General features: G+C 43.7%; 1 protein-coding gene across 1 annotated transcript; it reads right to left on the reverse strand.

Annotated features, from left to right (window-relative positions):
* Positions 1-2,249: 2,249 nt before the first annotated feature.
* On the reverse strand, positions 2,250-3,531 carry LOC121751650. Its single transcript, XM_042146449.1, has 3 exons — positions 3,015-3,531; positions 2,744-2,837; positions 2,250-2,374 (listed from the first exon to the last, which is right to left on the reverse strand). The coding sequence occupies exons 1-3, from the start codon at positions 3,262-3,264 to the stop codon at positions 2,353-2,355; spliced, it is 366 nt and encodes a 121-aa protein (XP_042002383.1). The 5' UTR covers positions 3,265-3,531; the 3' UTR covers positions 2,250-2,352.
* Between the last annotated feature and the right edge of the window lie 13,718 nt (positions 3,532-17,249).

The following is a 17,249-nucleotide window of genomic DNA, read 5'->3' on the forward strand; positions in this document are numbered from 1 at the left end:
CTTATAATCTAACAAGCCACTTTTTTTTCTCACATGCTTGTAGTTTTTCTCTCTTGATAGCTTTGATTCACACTCACCCCCACCACTCTCTCTTGGCTTTTGTATCTCACATTTTAGCCTTTTCTCACACTCTATATTTTCTTCTCTCTCTTGATCATTCCTTAAGTGTTCATTTACTTTTCCAATTTCATTTGGCTTCGTTTCCATGCTCAAGACTTGAAGGAATTTTAATGGCTCACGCTCGTCTTCATCTTCCACTATGCTAGACACGCCATCATTAAAAGTTGGGCGTGAGTCTTCTTCATGTAAGGTTGTGGATTCTTTTTCATCATCACATTGCTCTTCATCATTATCGGAAACAAAATCCACCATATGCTTGGCACGCTCTTCAACAATGTGGTTAACATTGTCACACTTACTTTGAATCAAGCTCTTTGAAGGAGGGAAGTTGGATGACAACCACGACGAAACTTTCGTGTGATAGCTAGGATGAGATAAGTCCACCTTCTTTGGTGGGACACTTCTTCCGCTTGTGCCACAACCATAATGTCGAGAGTTTGAGCTCTTCCTTGCTCTACTTGAGGTTTCTTCCCCCATTAACCACTCATGCACCTTATGATGACCATGATCACTCATCCTCCTAGAGTGTGACTCTCTATGGAACTTTGGAACTCGTTCCCTTCAACTCCCTCTATCAAGTCCATCATCATGGTACCTTGACTTGTAGCCACTCCTATCAAGTCTCTCTCGGTCACTAGGTGCTATAGAATGGATATGCCTAACTCGATCTCTGAGGAGGGCTATATCCTCATGAAAAGTCGTAAAGCCCCCTTGCATAGTGGTAAGGTCACCACGCATCCCCGCCACCTCTCTCATAAGTTTTGTCATCAATCTCTTTGAGGGTGTCGTCGTATGTGGACGCGATGTCGTCCCCATCCTCCCTTCTAAGCGAATTGCGCCTAGAATTCCTCGTATGTGGTGGCATTTTCAGGTACCTACAAAGAAGATAAAAAGGACTAGGGACACGTCCCTTTTGTTAGTAACCCAAACAACGCACACACCCAAGAATGGAGATTTTAGTGAGGAGCTCACTTCCCAACCCACAAAGCATGTCCCCAATTCCCCAAACTCACACCCAAAATCTCTCAGAAGGCTTAGAGATTTAGTGGCTAGATACTCTCCCTCACAAGATTAGTGAAAGTAAGGTGCTAGGCTAATGTGACAAATCAACAAACACTTTGTGTGCACAATTTCACCCAACAACAATAGACCCAACAATTGATGTAATTTCGGCCTACAACTTTGTAACAATCAATTTGACATACCCAACAATACATATACCAATTTATAGCTAAAGATCATGGATATATTTTGAAGTATGACTCTTTTTTTAACAATTTCTTTTTTTCTGTTTTTTTTGTTCAAACTTACAAGAACAAGAACCAATGACTCTTGATACCAAATAATGTGAATCTTAGTGATTCAAGACACATATGTTTGCCCCGAACTTGCTCTTGTAAATATTTCAATAACTCAAACAAACCTAACAAGAAATGAAACAATAAAAATGGTGGAAAAGGGAGAAGGTGAAGGTGTTATGATTTAGATAGATGCTTGGAACCTATGGACCTTCTACAAAACAATGAAGACAACCCAAGACAACTTTCACGAAAGCAAGAATCTAATGGCTCCACAAAACTAGCAACACAAGAACTAGAATTGCATACCTTAATGTTCAACCTAGGCCCGGCAATAGATTGGAATGCAACCACAAGGGATTTTGATAAATCTTCAAAAATGAAGATGTGTGTTCACAAATGGAGACTTTGTTCTTACAATATCATTCAAAAACTGATGACAAAAACCCTAGACATGTATATTTATACTAGGAGTGAAAAAGGAGCAAAATAAAACAATTCTTGGTCACAAAACACATCCCGGATAAAATGCCCGACCGAGCGTTTCCCTAGGCTCATTTCGCCCGACCGAGCGAAGTTTCTGGACAAAAATTGATCTCTCGACAAAACGCCTGACCGGGCGTTTTGCATGAGGAAAAACGCTCGCCCGCGCGTTTCGTTCTGCATTGCGCGACTTTAGTCAAACGGTCATATCTCTCTCATCCGAACTCCGTTTGGGGCGTGTGAGGTATCCACGCAAAGGTATTTCGACGATGAAGACGATGGTGGTCTTGAATCAGCATTTGGACACCGTCTCAGTACGCATATTGACGTTTGAACTGACCTCCACATTCGGCTTGACTCCTTGTCATGTCTCCTCCCTCTTTTCGGGCCCCAATCAACCCAAGGCCCTCGACATCGTTGTATTCTATGATTGTGAATACATGGATTCACATCATTTGTTTTCAGTAGCAATGCTGGCAAATGTTAGACATGTGTAAATCTCTCATGAGTCAAATATTTGAAACAATAATGAAGCAAAGAGTGGGATGCTTGAACAAAGAGGACAATTTTCAAACAAGTTTAACTTCAAAATTACAGGAGGATGTTTAATGTAAATGACTATTTCTCTTTGAGAAAAACGTAAAGTATAGTGAAATGATATTCCGTTAAATATATATGAAAAACTACAGATGTCTCTTTCAAATAGGGTGTGTATCTTCATGCCGCAAAAAAAAAAAATGCTGCCAGTTAATGTTTATGTACAAAACTTTCATCACATAAGTGCTATAAATGGATTGTAGCATTGCAACTAGATGATAGATGACAGAGTGGGATGAACACACCTTTTCATCTGAGCTACATATTTTTTAACAGCACGACACAGTTTTGGGCTAACGGTGACAAATAGCTGGTGTAATACACGATCTGCGGATCCACCTGTCAAACTGCATCAATGGAAACATCTACGGAAGGAAAAGATTGCAAGAATTATGGAATTATGTAAATCATATTATGTCCTAGAATAGATTGGTATAGTTTCCATAGATGGTGGCAAATCATCCCTATATCATGAGGGCTGTAATTCTTCAGAAATAACAACGAAAATACAATCACCTTCTCTACTCCTAAATCCTTTGTGTTCCCAATGCCTAGCAAGAGGAATTCCGCCTCTCTCGATTACCTTTAAGATGGTATCAGAGCAGGTTTGGTCTTGCTTGGGACTCAGAAAATTATCATCATTGTCTCGAAAATACCTTTCCCGACCTTTGTAAACCTGCAAAAACCAGCAACAAACAATGTCAGAAACCGACAGAACCGAAACCGACTCAAACAACACCGTAGCCATCGTCAATAACAGCCCCATCAATCTGTCAGCCGCGCAATTTGCGGAACTTATGCGGATGATAACAACCAACTCCAAAACACCAACCCGACCGCCCAAATTTCAGGCGAATCCAAAGGATGAAGACAAGAGCAAACTTGTATGCTCAAATCGAGGAGGAAGCGGAGGCCGGGCATCCATGGCCAACGGGGACAGAGCTACCTACGCCGGAGATCAACCGGTGGGCAGCATCATCCCTCTGTCAGCCGTGAATGGAGAGGTCAGACCCCACGGAGGAGACGACGAACCGAAGACCGTGGCGTCGGCATCGGTGGTCAAATCCTGGTCAGAAGGCACAAAACCGGCACCCCTCGGTGGCTACCGGATGGCGGCAGCTGAGACGCCCCCCGGTGGATAGGAAGACGGCGCTAGGGTCCTCCTGAAATTGGGAGATGCGGCTGGGGTTTCAAATCTTGGGGGGGGGGGGTCTTCGATCAATTACCCAAATTCCCCCACTACCAAAATTAAACCCCTCCAATTTCCCTATATTACAAACCTCACCCCATTCTCATACTCAATCCAAAAATCCACCCAGTAAAAATAAAAAACCCAAAAACAGACCCCATTCATCCCAAATATATCAAAAACCACCCCAGACTTTCCATAAACCCCACAATACCCCACGAATTTTGTTAAAACCTCACAATGACCCCAAAACTGCCAAAACTTTGCAGATTGCCCCCCAACTGCCAAAACCGCCTCAAATTCAGCCATTTATTCCGTGTAAAAATTCTTTTGAATCCTTAGCATGTTCTTCAACCTCACAATCGCATACCAAAGACACCCAATGGATATTTGATTGCGGGGCTACCGACACAATGTCATTTGATGCCTCAGATTTTGTATCCATTTCAAAATCGGAAAAAACCTATGTCCAAACTGCCAGTGGCGACCTAGCGCAAGTCCGGGGGGCGGGAACAATCAATATTTCTCCTACTTTACGCCTGTCTAACTGCCTTTATGTTCCGTCATTATCACATAAGCTCTTATCCATTAGTCATGTGACTAAGGAACTGCACTGCAAATTACTTATGCAACCGGAATTTTGTATGTTGCAGGATATCAAGACGGGGACGATAGTTGGGCGTGGCACTGAACGATGCGGACTGTACTATGTGGATGAGATAGCCCAACAGAGTACTGCGATGCTGACTCACGGACTGACAGACAGGCAGGCTTGGCTTTGGCATCGACGGTTAGGACACCCATCTATAGGATATCTTCGTCTACTTTATCCTAAATTAGCTACTTCTATGCAGTCTTTTCATTGTGAAACGTGTTTGTTGGCCAAAAGCCATAGACACTCGTTTAAGTTGAATAATACTAGAATGAAAAAACCTTTTGCGTTGATTCACTCTGATGTGTGGGGCCCTGCACCTGTTACTGGGGGTCAAGGATTTCGTTATTTCGTACTATTTGTGGATGATCACTCTCGTATGACGTGGGTCTATTTTTTGAAAAACAAGTCTGAAGTGTTGAAAAATTCACAAATTTCTATACACTTATCCAAACCCAATACAATCACAACATCCAAATCCTTAGGTCAGATAATGGGGGAGAGTTTGTGAATGGAAAAATGCAAGACTTTTTTCGAGAAAAGGGTTTAGTCCACCAAACTTCTTGTGCATATACTCCAGAACAAAATGGGGTAGCAGAACGGAAAAACAGATACATCCTTGAAGTCACCAGAGCACTCTTAATCGAGTCCAACATACCCAAAACCTTCTGGCCCGAAGCCGTAGCCACCGCTGTCCATCTCATGAACCGCCTACCTACTGGAATCCTACAATTCAAAACTCCCCTAGATACTTTCTCCGAACATTTTGAATTACCTTCTTCACTGTCACTTGAACCTCGAGTTTTCGGCTGCTCAGTCTTCGTCCATATTCCTAAACATGAGCGTACTAAGTTTTCACCTTGTGCCCTCAAATGTGTTTTCTTAGGGTATGGAAAAAATCAAAAAGGTTATAGGTGTTATGATCCGGCCACACGCCGTATGCATACGACAATGAATTGTGACTTTGTGGAAGGAGAATACTTCTATAGCCAATCTAGTGGTCAGGGGGAGACTCAACCGGACAACAATCCTACAAGTGACCTACTAAATTGGCTCCCTACACCTATGCCTAACCCGGGGAGAAACCAGTCAGGGGGAGAAGACGAGCCTAAGCCAAGTCATGTCACAGACGTTGGTCTAACAGAGGAAAGTAGTGGTACCACCGGGCAGTCGAATCCCATTGAACAGGACGAGGAGTTAGGTGCCATGGCTGAACCGTCAACCCCTTCTTTGAATCCAGAGGTAAACAATTCTGATCTGGATAATATATGCATAGAAAGTACTAATGGTGACAGGGACGGTGGAAATGAGAACCAAATCTGTAGTGGAGACCAAGACACAGGGCAACTATATGAATTACCACCAAGAAGTACACGAGGGGTACCTCCACGGAGATACTCTCCAGATTGGAAAGGGAGAAAGGCCAGATATGCAGTGGCAAACATTGCTCAAGGGCAACTTTCTGAAATGGCCCGTGCGTTTGAAGCTGCCCTATATGAAGAAGAGGAGATACCACAGTCATTTGAGGAGGCCTCAAGACACAAACATTGGAGGGAGGCCATGAAGAAAGAAATAGATGCTCTAATAAAAAATGAAACATGGGAGAAGTGTACACTGCCGACAGGGAAGATGCCAGTCGGATGCCGATGGATATTCACTATAAAACGGCGTGCAGATGGTTCAATCGAGAGATATAAGGCGAGACTCGTGGCCAAGGGATACACACAGGTGTATGGAGTAGATTATGAGGAGACCTTCTCACCAGTTGCAAAATTGGACACTGTTCGAGCCTTACTGTCCGTAGCAGCATGCAAAGATTGGCCTCTACACCAATTTGATGTGACGAATGCATTCCTACATGGTGAATTGGAGAAAGATAATGAAGTATACATGGAAGTACCCCCTGGATGTTCAGCAGAATTTGGAGCTGGACAAGTATGCCGCCTCAGGAAGACGCTGTATGGATTAAAACAGTCTCCAAGAATTTGGTTTGGGAGGTTCTGTCAAGCGATGTTTAAACACGGGTTTAAGCAAAGCCATTCTGACCACACACTCTTCACAAAGAGAAGGAACGGCAAGATGACGTGTCTGATCATCTATGTAGATGACATGATCATTACCGGAGACGACGCAGAGGAAATCTGGAATTTGAGGGAAAATCTGTTCAAAGAGTTTGAGATGAAAGATCTAGGAGCACTAAAGTACTTTCTTGGGATTGAAGTGTTGGGATCCAGACACGGAATATTCCTAAGGCAGAAAAAGTATGTTTTGGATCTGCTCACCGAAACAGGGTTATTGGATTGTAAACCTGCAGAAACTCCAATGATTCCCAGTCATGGATTAAAGATCGAAGAGGGAGCTGATCTTGCAGACAGAGAGAGATACCAAAGGTTAGTAGGGAGACTCATATACCTCTCACATACTAGACCCGATATCACGTATGCAGTCGGCATTATCAGCCAATTCATGCACCGACCGCAAGTCAACCATATGGATGCTGCCTTGAGGATCGTGAGATACCTAAAAGGCACCATTGGCTATGGAGTGTTCCTAGCTAAAAGAAATGATTTGGAAATCGATGGATACACGGATGCTGACTGGGCAAGCAATCCAGTCGACAGAAAATCCACAGGGGGATACTTCACCTTTATAGGAGGAAACTTAGTCACTTGGAGAAGTAAGAAGCAGAAGGTGGTCGCTCTATCGAGTGCCGATGCAGAGTTTCGCGGAATTAAAAGTGGACTGATGGAAATCATGTGGCTAAGAAGGTTGTTGACAGATATTGGCTTTCCACCTAAACGGAAGAGCAAATTATTCTGCGACAACAAAGCAGCGATCAGTATCGCAGAAAATCCAGTGCAGCACGACCGAACCAAACATGTTGAAGTTGATCGTCACTTCATCAAGGAGAAGCTCGAAAGCGGAATCATAGAGTTCCCGTTCGTTCGGTCAGAAGAACAACTTGCAGACATCCTAACTAAAGCAGTTCATCCGAAAGTCTTCAAGGAAATTCTGGACAAGTTGAGTATCGGAGATACCGTCGCTCAACTTGAGGGGGAGTGTCAAACTGCATCAATGGAAACATCTACGGAAGGAAAAGATTGCAAGAATTATGGAATTATGTAAATCATATTATGTCCTAGAATAGATTGGTATAGTTTCCATAGATGGTGGCAAATCATCCCTATATCATGAGGGCTGTAATTCTTCAGAAATAACAACGAAAATACAATCACCTTCTCTACTCCTAAATCCTTTGTGTTCCCAATGCCTAGCAAGAGGAATTCCGCCTCTCTCGATTACCATCTTTAAGACCACCATGGCACGGTTCGACATCAACTTCATCAGTGATACTCATATTGCCATCATCATCTTCATCTTCATCTGTGGTACTCACAATGTCGTCAGTTGCCACAGAATCCCGTGAAGCTACGCTGTACTGCTGAAATATCTTGTACAGCTTCATAGTTAGGATAGTCGTCTTCCCAGTGCCAGAACGACCTAATATGAAACTGCTTCTAGTAAAATGTACTATTTCCCTCTCCTCATCGGTAACTTCAAATGGGAGATCAACACATTTACTCTCATTATCCGAAAGCAAATGATTTACAGTACCACATGACAAGGAGTGGAATTTCATCAGCAACAGGCTCTTAAAGATGGTTATCGAGATAGGCGATGGACATATTGGCGAAAAAGAGTTGGGAGTAGAAGAGTTTGTATTATTTTTTCTTGTGTCAATGTTACAATCGTTCATCTCCTTCATATAGGAGGGAATCTATTTTAGAACAAAGTATGCATATCAATTGAGTATCAATTTCTACATAATGACTCCCAATTTGTCTCCCAATTTGTCTCCTTATTGACTCCCGATTTGCCTCCTTTGATTTAGGTAAGTTTGACACTCCCCCTCAAGTTGAGCAATGGTATCTCCAATGCTTAACTTGCACAATATTTCTTTTAAGATCTTGGGGTGAACTGCCTTGGTTAATATATCCGTCAATATATTGTTCTTCTGATCGGACAAAAGGGAATTCAATAATGTCTCCTTCCAATTTTTCTTTGATGAAGTGTCGGTCAACTTCCACATGTTTTGTTCTGTCGTGTTGCACTAGATTTTCTGAGATGCTAATCGCGGCTTTGTTGTCACAGAATAACTGACTCTTTCGGGTTGGTGGAAACCCAATTTCTGTGAGTAATCTCCTAAGCCACAGGATTTCCATGAGTCCACTCTTGATTCCTCTGAATTCAGCTTCAGCACTCGATAAAGCCACCACTTTCTGCTTCTTGCTTCTCCATGTGACAAGATTGCCTCCAACAAAGATGAAATAGCCCCCCGTGGACTTCCTATCGACGGGATTGCTCGCCCAGTCTGCATCTGTGTATCCGTCGACTTCCAAGTCTTCCCCTTTAGCTAGGAATACTCTATAGCCCACCGTTCCTTTTAGGTAACGAACGATCCTTAAGGCTGCTTCCATATGAGCAGCTTGAGGATGGTGCATGAACTGGCTAACTACGCCAACTGCATAGGTAATGTCTGGCCGAGTGTGGGATAAGTAGATAAGCTTCCCTACTAGTCGTTGATATCGCTCGCGGTCTGCAAGATCAGTTCCTTCTTCTATTCTTAAACCGTGGTTTGGGATCATGGTAGTTTCTGCCGGCTTACACTCCAATAGGCCTGTTTCTGCCAACAAACCTAGGACATACTTCTTTTGTCGTAGAAATATTCCGTGTCTAGATCTCAACACTTCAATTCCAAGGAAGTACTTCAATGCTCCAAGATCTTTCATTTCAAACTCCTTAAACAGATTCTCTCTCAGGCTTTGAATTTCTTCACTGTCATCTCCAGTGATGATCATGTCGTCCACGTAGATAATTAGGCAAGTGATCTTGTCTCCCCTATTCTTCGTGAAGAGTGTGTGATCGGAGATACTTTGCTTGAACCTTTGCTTAACCATTGCCTGGCAAAATCTTCCAAACCAGACTCTTGGAGATTGCTTCAATCCGTACAGTGTTTTCCTCAGACGGCACACTTGGCCTTTTCCGAATTCTGCCGAGAAACCTGGCGGTACTTCCATATAAACTTCCTTGTTTTCTTCTAATGCCCCATGGAGAAAGGCATTGGTGACGTCGAACTGGTGTAGGGGCCAATCTTTGCAGGCTGCTACAGACAATAAGGTTCGGACGGTGTCCATCTTTGCAACCGGGGAGAAGGTTTCTTCATAATCTATTCCATACACTTGGGTGTATCCTTTCGCCACAAGTCTTTCCTTGTATCTCTCGATTGTACCATCTGCTCTTCTTTTAATGGTGAAGATCCATCTACATCCGACTGGTTTCTTCCCGTTAGGCAATGTGCACTTTTCCCATGTTTCATTTTTTATGAGAGCATCTATCTCCTTCTTCATAGCTTCTCTCCAATGTCATTGCCTGGATGCTTCTTCAAATGATTGAGGAATTTCCTCATCTTCATACAACGCTGCTTCGAACGCTCGAGCCATTTCTGATAGCTGCCCCTGTGCTGTATTTGCTATTGCATATCTGGCCCGTCTCCCTTTCCATTCTGGTGAGTATCTCCGCGGTGGAACTCCTCTTGTACTTCTTGGGGGTAGCTCGTACGGTTGTTCCACATATCCGCCACTCGTTTCGCATTCGACTCCATTGTTCCTATCAACATTAGTATTCTCTGAAGACATACTATCATTATTATTGGAACGGTTTACCTCAGGAATCGAAGACGGGTTTGATCCTTGGTCAATGTCACCTTGCGCCTCGTTCTGTACTACGGGACTCGACGGCCCGGCGGTGCCGTTAACTTCCCCTGTTGGACCAACTTCTGCGACAGGGCTTGGCTGTGACTCTCCCCCTGAGTGTATTTCCCTTGGACCAGTGTTGGGTATGGGTGCAGGCAGCCAATTTAGTTGGTCACTGTTCGGATGATTATCTGAAGGTTGTGTCTCCCCCTGACTACTAGATTGGCTGTAGAAGTACTCGTCCTCCACAAAGTCGCAATTCATGGTAGTGTGTATGTGTCGAGTGGTTGGATCATAACATCTATAGCCTTTCTGATTCTTCCCATAACCAAGGAAGACACATTTGAGGGCACATGGGGAAAATTTGGTACGTTCATGCTTAGGGATATGGACAAAGACTGTACACCCGAACACTCTAGGTTCTAGAGATAAGGAGGATGGGAGCTCGTAATGTTTTGAAAAAACATCTAAGGGAGATTTGAATTCCAGAATCCAAGTTGGTAAGCGGTTCATCAGGTAAACTGCAGTAACTACGGCTTCGGGCCAGAATGACTTGGGTATTTTGGATTCAAGTAGAAGGGCTCGGGTTACTTCGAGGATATATCGATTTTTCCTTTCGGCGACCCCGTTTTGTTCTGGAGTATAAGCACAAGATGTTTGATGAACTATTCCATTTTCTCGGAAAAAGGCTTACATTTTTGTGTTGACAAATTCCCCCCGTTATCTGACCTAAGGATTTGAATCTTTTGGTGATACTGGGTTTGGATTAGGGTATAAAATTCAGTGAATTTGTCAAAAACATCATACTATTGTTTCAAAAAATATATCCAAGTCATGCGAGAATAATCATCAATGAATAGCACAAAATAACGAAAACCTTGTCCCCCAATAATAGGAGCAGGGCCCCAAACATCAGAATGGACTAAAGCAAAAGGTGTTTTCATTCTCGTATTGTTCAACTTAAAGGTGTGTCTGTGGCTTTTGGCTAACAAACAAGTTTCACAATGAAAAGAATTCATAGAGGTACCTAACTTAGGATAAAGCATGCGAAGATATCCCATGGATGGGTGTCCTAACCGACGATGCCAAAGCCAAGCCTGCCTGTCAGTCGGTCCGTGAGTCAGCATTGCAGCACTCTGTTGGGCTATCTCGTCTACATAGTACAGTCCGTTGCGCTCAGTGTCACGCCCAACTATCGTCCCCGTCTTGATATCCTGTAACATGCAAAATTGAGGCTGCATCAGTAGTTTGCAATTGAACTCCTTAGTCACATGACTGATAGATAGGAGTTTATGCGATAATGATGGGACAAAAAGGCAGTTAGATAGGCGTAAAGTGTGCGAAATATTGATTGTTCCGGCCCCTTGGACTCTAGCTAGGTCCCCACTGGCCGTCTGGACATAAGACTTAGTGGGTTTTGAGATAGTCAGAAAATCAGAAGCATCAAACGACATTGTGTCAGCTGCTCCGTAATCAAAAATCCAATGGGTATCTGTAGGGCCTGTTTGGGACATAGAGGAACATGCTAAGGCATCAAAGGAGTTTTTACATTGTATAGAAGGTAGGTTTTCAAAATTTTCAAGAATTTGGGGTTCAATCTGTAAGGTTTTTGCTGTGTGGGGGTCAGAGTGGAATTTTCGGGTTTTCTAGGGGCCAATATCGGGTGGTTTAAGGATTATGGGGTGGTTGTATTGTCACGACCGCACTTCCTAAGGATAGAAAACACGGGAAATCGTGACTAGTGGGGGAAATAAGAAGCGGGGATGAAGGGGGAAACAATCAACCAAATCAAGGCCTTACTACTTAACGGTCAAGGACGAAAAATTCCATTTTAAAAAAAAACCAACGTTTCAAATCAGAAGTTTCATAATGAGATAACAAAGTTCGACAAAAAGAAATAACAGAGTTCAACAGCTCGAAGAAGTTAACAGAAATTTTGGAAACATTGAGTAGCGGAAGCAATTTGAGAGTTTAGCTACTACTATGTATGAAGACATAATAGTAACCGGAACAGTGATTTAATACGTTCTTGGATCATCGCTCAACATCCTCCGCCTCCCGACCTCGCTCAACCTGCACATAGGGAAAACATATGCAGGGGCTGAGTACTTGATGCACCCAGTGAACTCATGCCTAAAAACATTCATCGTTAAGATATGTCAAGCCATAAACATATCAATTCAAGAATAAGCGTTTAGGAATAAAGCCCACCTCAACAGCTTAGGTTTTCCGTAAAATTCCTCGTTCCGACTTTTAGCGTGCGTGCGAACCACCTTTTCGCAAAATACATAAAATTCATATCAAAATTCGGTAACGACGATAATTAGAATGCATGCACTCTAATTAATATCCTTTAAATTCTCTTTCTCGATTTTCGTGCATGTTCGATTATTCGGCGACCGCCCAAGGCGTCGCGTGCGACGCCGGTCGGCCGCTTACGCTCGTTCTTTCCTTCGTTGACTCCTCGTATCTTCCATAACGTCGAAAATAATTTCTAAAAAATTATTTTTTATTTTTTTATTTTTTTTTACGAGCATACTTTAATTTCCGTAATTATTTACCGATGAAAAAGTATTATCTCATACCTAGGTAAATTATTCATTCCTCAAAAAGTCTTCCGGGAATTAATTAAATAATTTCCCCCGATTAAATTTTAATTGACGGCCCAAAGGTTTATTTACTTAGTCTACCTTATTCCTCCAATAATTTAATTAGGAAGCCCAACTACCTTATATCTCCAAAACAACACAAATGGGCCCAACTTTAAAAAGAAAAAAAAGAGGCCCAATCTAAGAAAACTAACATAGCCCATTCTTATCTCACTCTCTATCTCATTTCTGTCTCTCTCTTCCCTCTCTCTCTCCCCGCTTTCTCTCTCGGCCGACGGAAAACACGCAGCAGCCGCCGCCGCTCGCTACCGGAAGAGCTGCTGCCTGTCAGAAGCTGCTGCCTGTCAGAAGCTGCTGTCGCCGCCGGGGTGGGGAACGTCGCGACGACATGCTGCTCGCCCCTCCGTTCGCCGCCGTCGGAGGCCGCGGCCGTCACTCTGCGCCGCCGTCGCTGCCTGCTCCAGCGCCGCTGTTGCCTCTCCGGGGAGAGGAACGTCGCCGTCGTCGCCATGGGAGGTCCAGCCTCTGACCGTCGGCAGCACCGGCGAGCGCGGCATGTCCGCCGTCGCCCGTTGCCGGCGGTGACCTCTTCCCATTCGAAAATTACCCCGAACAACCCCGAATCAACCCGCAACACGCGTTTTCATCAAAAAGTTAAGTTCTTTCATAGCGTCGACTACTTACGGCGATCGTTCGGTTGGTTCTACGTCGGTTTCTACTTAACTCGGTTATGGAGGATAATCAAAGCTATATGCATGTAAAGCTTAAAACAACACATGCTTAATGATAGGAATGGATTATACCTCCAAGAAGATTGAAAAAGATGGTAGAAAACACAAGGTGGATGGCTCAAGGCTTTCTCCTTCTCCTCGGCACTTCCTCTTGCCGCTTCTTTTCTTTTTCCTCCTTTGATGTGTAATGTGAGGTGTTTAGGTAATGGTTTAAGGATGTAGTGGGTGTCTCTTGAGTTGTGGAAGTAATGGGGGAAGTTAGAGGGGTGGAGGAACCGATTGGTGCGTCATGGGGGAGAAACCGTCGACCATTTTGTGAGAGAGAGGAAGAAGAAAGCTTTTGGGCTTGGAAATTATTGAATCCCATGTTGTTGGGCTCAAATTAAGTACATTTTGGTTTGGGCTCAATTAAATGGGAAGCCCCAAAAAGTACTCTTACTTGGAGGATTTAAAAGAGTAATTAGAAAAATCGAGTTATCTTGCATTTAATTGGACTTCAAATTTATTTTGGAGAAACCAAAATAAATTCATACATTTTTATATTTTTCGTATTTTCCTTCGTTACTTAAAATTCACGGCCCTTTATTAAATTTTGTTATCCCGTTCTTCATAATCAAAATTAAAGTACGAGAAATCGTACATAATTTATATTTGGTGTTGTTCCAAATATAATATCCATTCATCCGTTCCTCGCTTTACGCACATTGCTATCCATTAAAACATATATTTCTTTCCATTTAATTCATTCGCTTTGCTAATGAATAGCAATTTCATCGTAGATCTTTCAATGAGGCCTTTAAACGTGCCTCCCATCGATCACAATTAAGAACAAACACATTCCTTTTTTCCACATTAAACACATCAACCATAATTTTTCCCATATCACAATTATCGGGAAGCATAACATTTCGAAATAATTTTATCCATTATTTCATTACATGAAATTAATTTCTTATTTAAGGTACGGGTGTTACATTCTACCCACCTTAACAGAAATTTCGTCACGAAATTTACTCATTTCCAACGAAAAGTTCCGGGTATCTTTCTTTCATTTTATCCTCGAGTTCCCAAGTAGCCTCCTCGTGGCCATGGTGTTTCCAAAGTACTTTCACGGACGCGATCGATTTGTTCCTCAACTCTTGCACTTTCCTGTCCAGAATAGCTTCGGGCTTCTCCTCGTAACTCAAGTCAGGATTCAGGATCATTTCCTCTTGATGAACCACGTGTTTGGGATCGAACACGTACTTTCGTAACTGTGACACATGGAAAACATTGTGCACAGTCCCAAAACTTGGTGGTAGTGCCAACCTATACGCTACGGGTCCCACCTTCTCAAGGATCTCATAAGGCCCTACGTATCGTGGCTTCAACTTCCCCTTTACACCGAACCTCGTTATCCCCTTCGACGAAGATACCCTCAAAAACACCTTATCTCGCGTATTGAACTGTAAATCAGTACGCCGGACATCAGCATACGACTTCTGTCGGTCTTGAGCTTCCTTTATCCTTTGTCGAATTTGTCGCACGATCTCTATCATTTCTTCGACCGAATCTGGCCCGAGTATTCTTCTTTCACCAACCTCATCCCAGTAGAGTGGTGATCTACATTTCCTACCATACAGTGCTTCATATGGGGCCATATTTATTGTTGCCTGGAAACTGTTGTTGTAGGCAAACTCGATCAACGGTAGTACCACTTCCCAATTTTCTCCTCTGTCAAGAACCACGGCTCTCAACATGTCCTCGAGAGTTTGAATCGTTCTCTCGGAATGTCCATCGGTTTGTGGGTGGAAAGCAGTACTGAAATTCAGTCGTGTACCCAGTTCTCGTTGTAGACTCATCCAAAACCTTGAAGTAAACCTGGTGTCTCTGTCTGACGTGATTGTCACTGGCACCCCATGTAGCCGAATTATTTCTTTCACATAGATCCGGGCCAGCTTGTCCGATCCATGTGTTATGGGAATGGGTATAAAATGCGCACTCTTGGTGAGGCGGTCTATAATCACCCAAATGGCTGTATTCCCTTGTCGGGTTTTTGGTAGTCCTGTCACAAAATCCATGGCGATATGTTCCCATTTCCACTCCGGAATCTCCAACGGTTGCAACTTCTCATAGGGTCATTGATGTAAAGCTTTCACTTGTTGACATGCCAAACATCTTTCCACAAACAAAGCTATGTCCCTCTTCATTCCATCCCACCAGAATGATCCCTTCAAGTCCTGGTACATCTTCGTACTTCCGGGATGAGCGGTGTATGGAGTCTCGTGTGCCTCGGTCAGAATTTCATTTCGAAGTCCTTCGTCGCCTGGCACACATAGTCTCCCCTCGTAGGTGAGAGCATTATCAGCCTCCTCTCGAAACTTCTCTTGTTCGCCCTTCCTCACCTTCAGTCGAATTTTCTCACCGAACTCCATAGAGATGGTGCCTCCAAATCTTCAATGCGTGCACAACAGCCACTAGTTCTAAGTCATGAGTAGGGTAATTCAACTCGTGTGGTCTCAACTGCTGCGAAGCGTAGGCAATCACCTTACCATTCTGCATCAACACACACCCCAGTCCAATCTTCGATGCATCAGTGTAAACCACATAGTCTACTCCCGGTTCCGGCACGGCTAGAACAGGTGCGGTGGTCAATTTCTCTTTCAACAACTGGAAGCTAGCCTCACACTCCGGTGTCCAATTGACCTTGGTCCCCTTCTTCAATTGTTGAGTCATTGGCCTTGCGATTTTAGAAAATCCTTCAATAAATCTTCGGTAGTATCCTGCCAGTCCAAGGAAACTCCGAATCTCGTTTGGGGTCTTTGGCGCCTACCACTGTTGCACGGCCTCCACCTTTGCGGGGTCAACTCGAATCCCTTCGGCTGTCACAACATGCCCCAGAAAATTTACTTCCTTTAGCCAGAATTCACACTTACTGAACTTGGCGTATAACTTCTCTGTTCTGAGTGTTTCCAGCGTGATCCTTAGGTGCTCCTCATGTTTCTTTTCATCCTTCGAGTAAACTAGCACATCATCTATGAATACCAAGACGAACTTGTCCATGTATGGATGGAATACTCGATTCATTAAGTCCATAAATACCGCCGGTGCATTTGTCAGTCCAAACGGCATTACTACGAACTCATAATGCCCATACCTCGTTCGGAATGCCGTCTTGGGTATGTCCTCCCTTCGTACCCTCAACTGATGATATCCCGACCTTAAATCCATCTTCGAAAATACTCCTGCTCCCCTGAGTTGGTCGAACAGGTCGTCTATTCTCGGTAGAGGATACTTATTCTTGAGAGTCAACTTGTTCAATTCCCGATAGTCTATGCACATTCTCAGTGTCCCGTCTTTCTTCTTCACAAACAGCACCGGTGCTCCCCACGGCGACACACTTGGTCGGATAAAACCCAAGTCCAGTAGTTCTTGCAGCTGGATTTTGAGTTCTTCCAACTCCTTCGGTGCCATCCTATATGGCGCTTTCGATACAGGTGCGGCTCCTGGTTCCAGATCGATAGTAAACTCTAACTGTCGGTCAGGAGGAGGGTCTGGCAATGCATCGGGAAATACGTCGGGAAACTCACGTACCACTGCCACATCCTCAACTTTCCTCTCTTTCTTGTCATGTCCTTGTAGATACACAAGATAGGCCAGACGCCCCTTCCTAATCATCGTGGTCGCTTGAAGTGCCGATATCACACAAGTTCGTCGATTCATCAAAATTCCGTGGAAGGTAGAGGGCTCCTTCCCCGGGGTTTGTAACGATATTTGCCTCTCTTGGCATCGGATAGTGGCATAGTTTTCAGCTAGCCAGTCCATCCCCAGAATAATG

Source organism: Salvia splendens, chromosome 10 (assembly GCF_004379255.2).
Source record: "Salvia splendens isolate huo1 chromosome 10, SspV2, whole genome shotgun sequence".
NCBI classification, from domain to species: Eukaryota; Viridiplantae; Streptophyta; class Magnoliopsida; order Lamiales; family Lamiaceae; genus Salvia; species Salvia splendens.

Bases quoted from the DNA above. Each gene is read 5' to 3' on its own strand.
- LOC121751650 (XM_042146449.1), bottom strand. From the start codon at position 3,264: ATGGGGCTGTTATTGACGATGGCTACGGTGTTGTTTGAGTCGGTTTCG. The intron at 2,838-3,014 runs GTGATTGTATTT...GCAGTTTGACAG, and splicing joins AGGATTTAGGAGTAGAGAAG to GTGGATCCGCAGATCGTGTA. The intron at 2,375-2,743 runs GTGTGTTCATCC...AACATTTGCCAG, and splicing joins TATGTAGCTCAGATGAAAAG to CATTGCTACTGAAAACAAAT.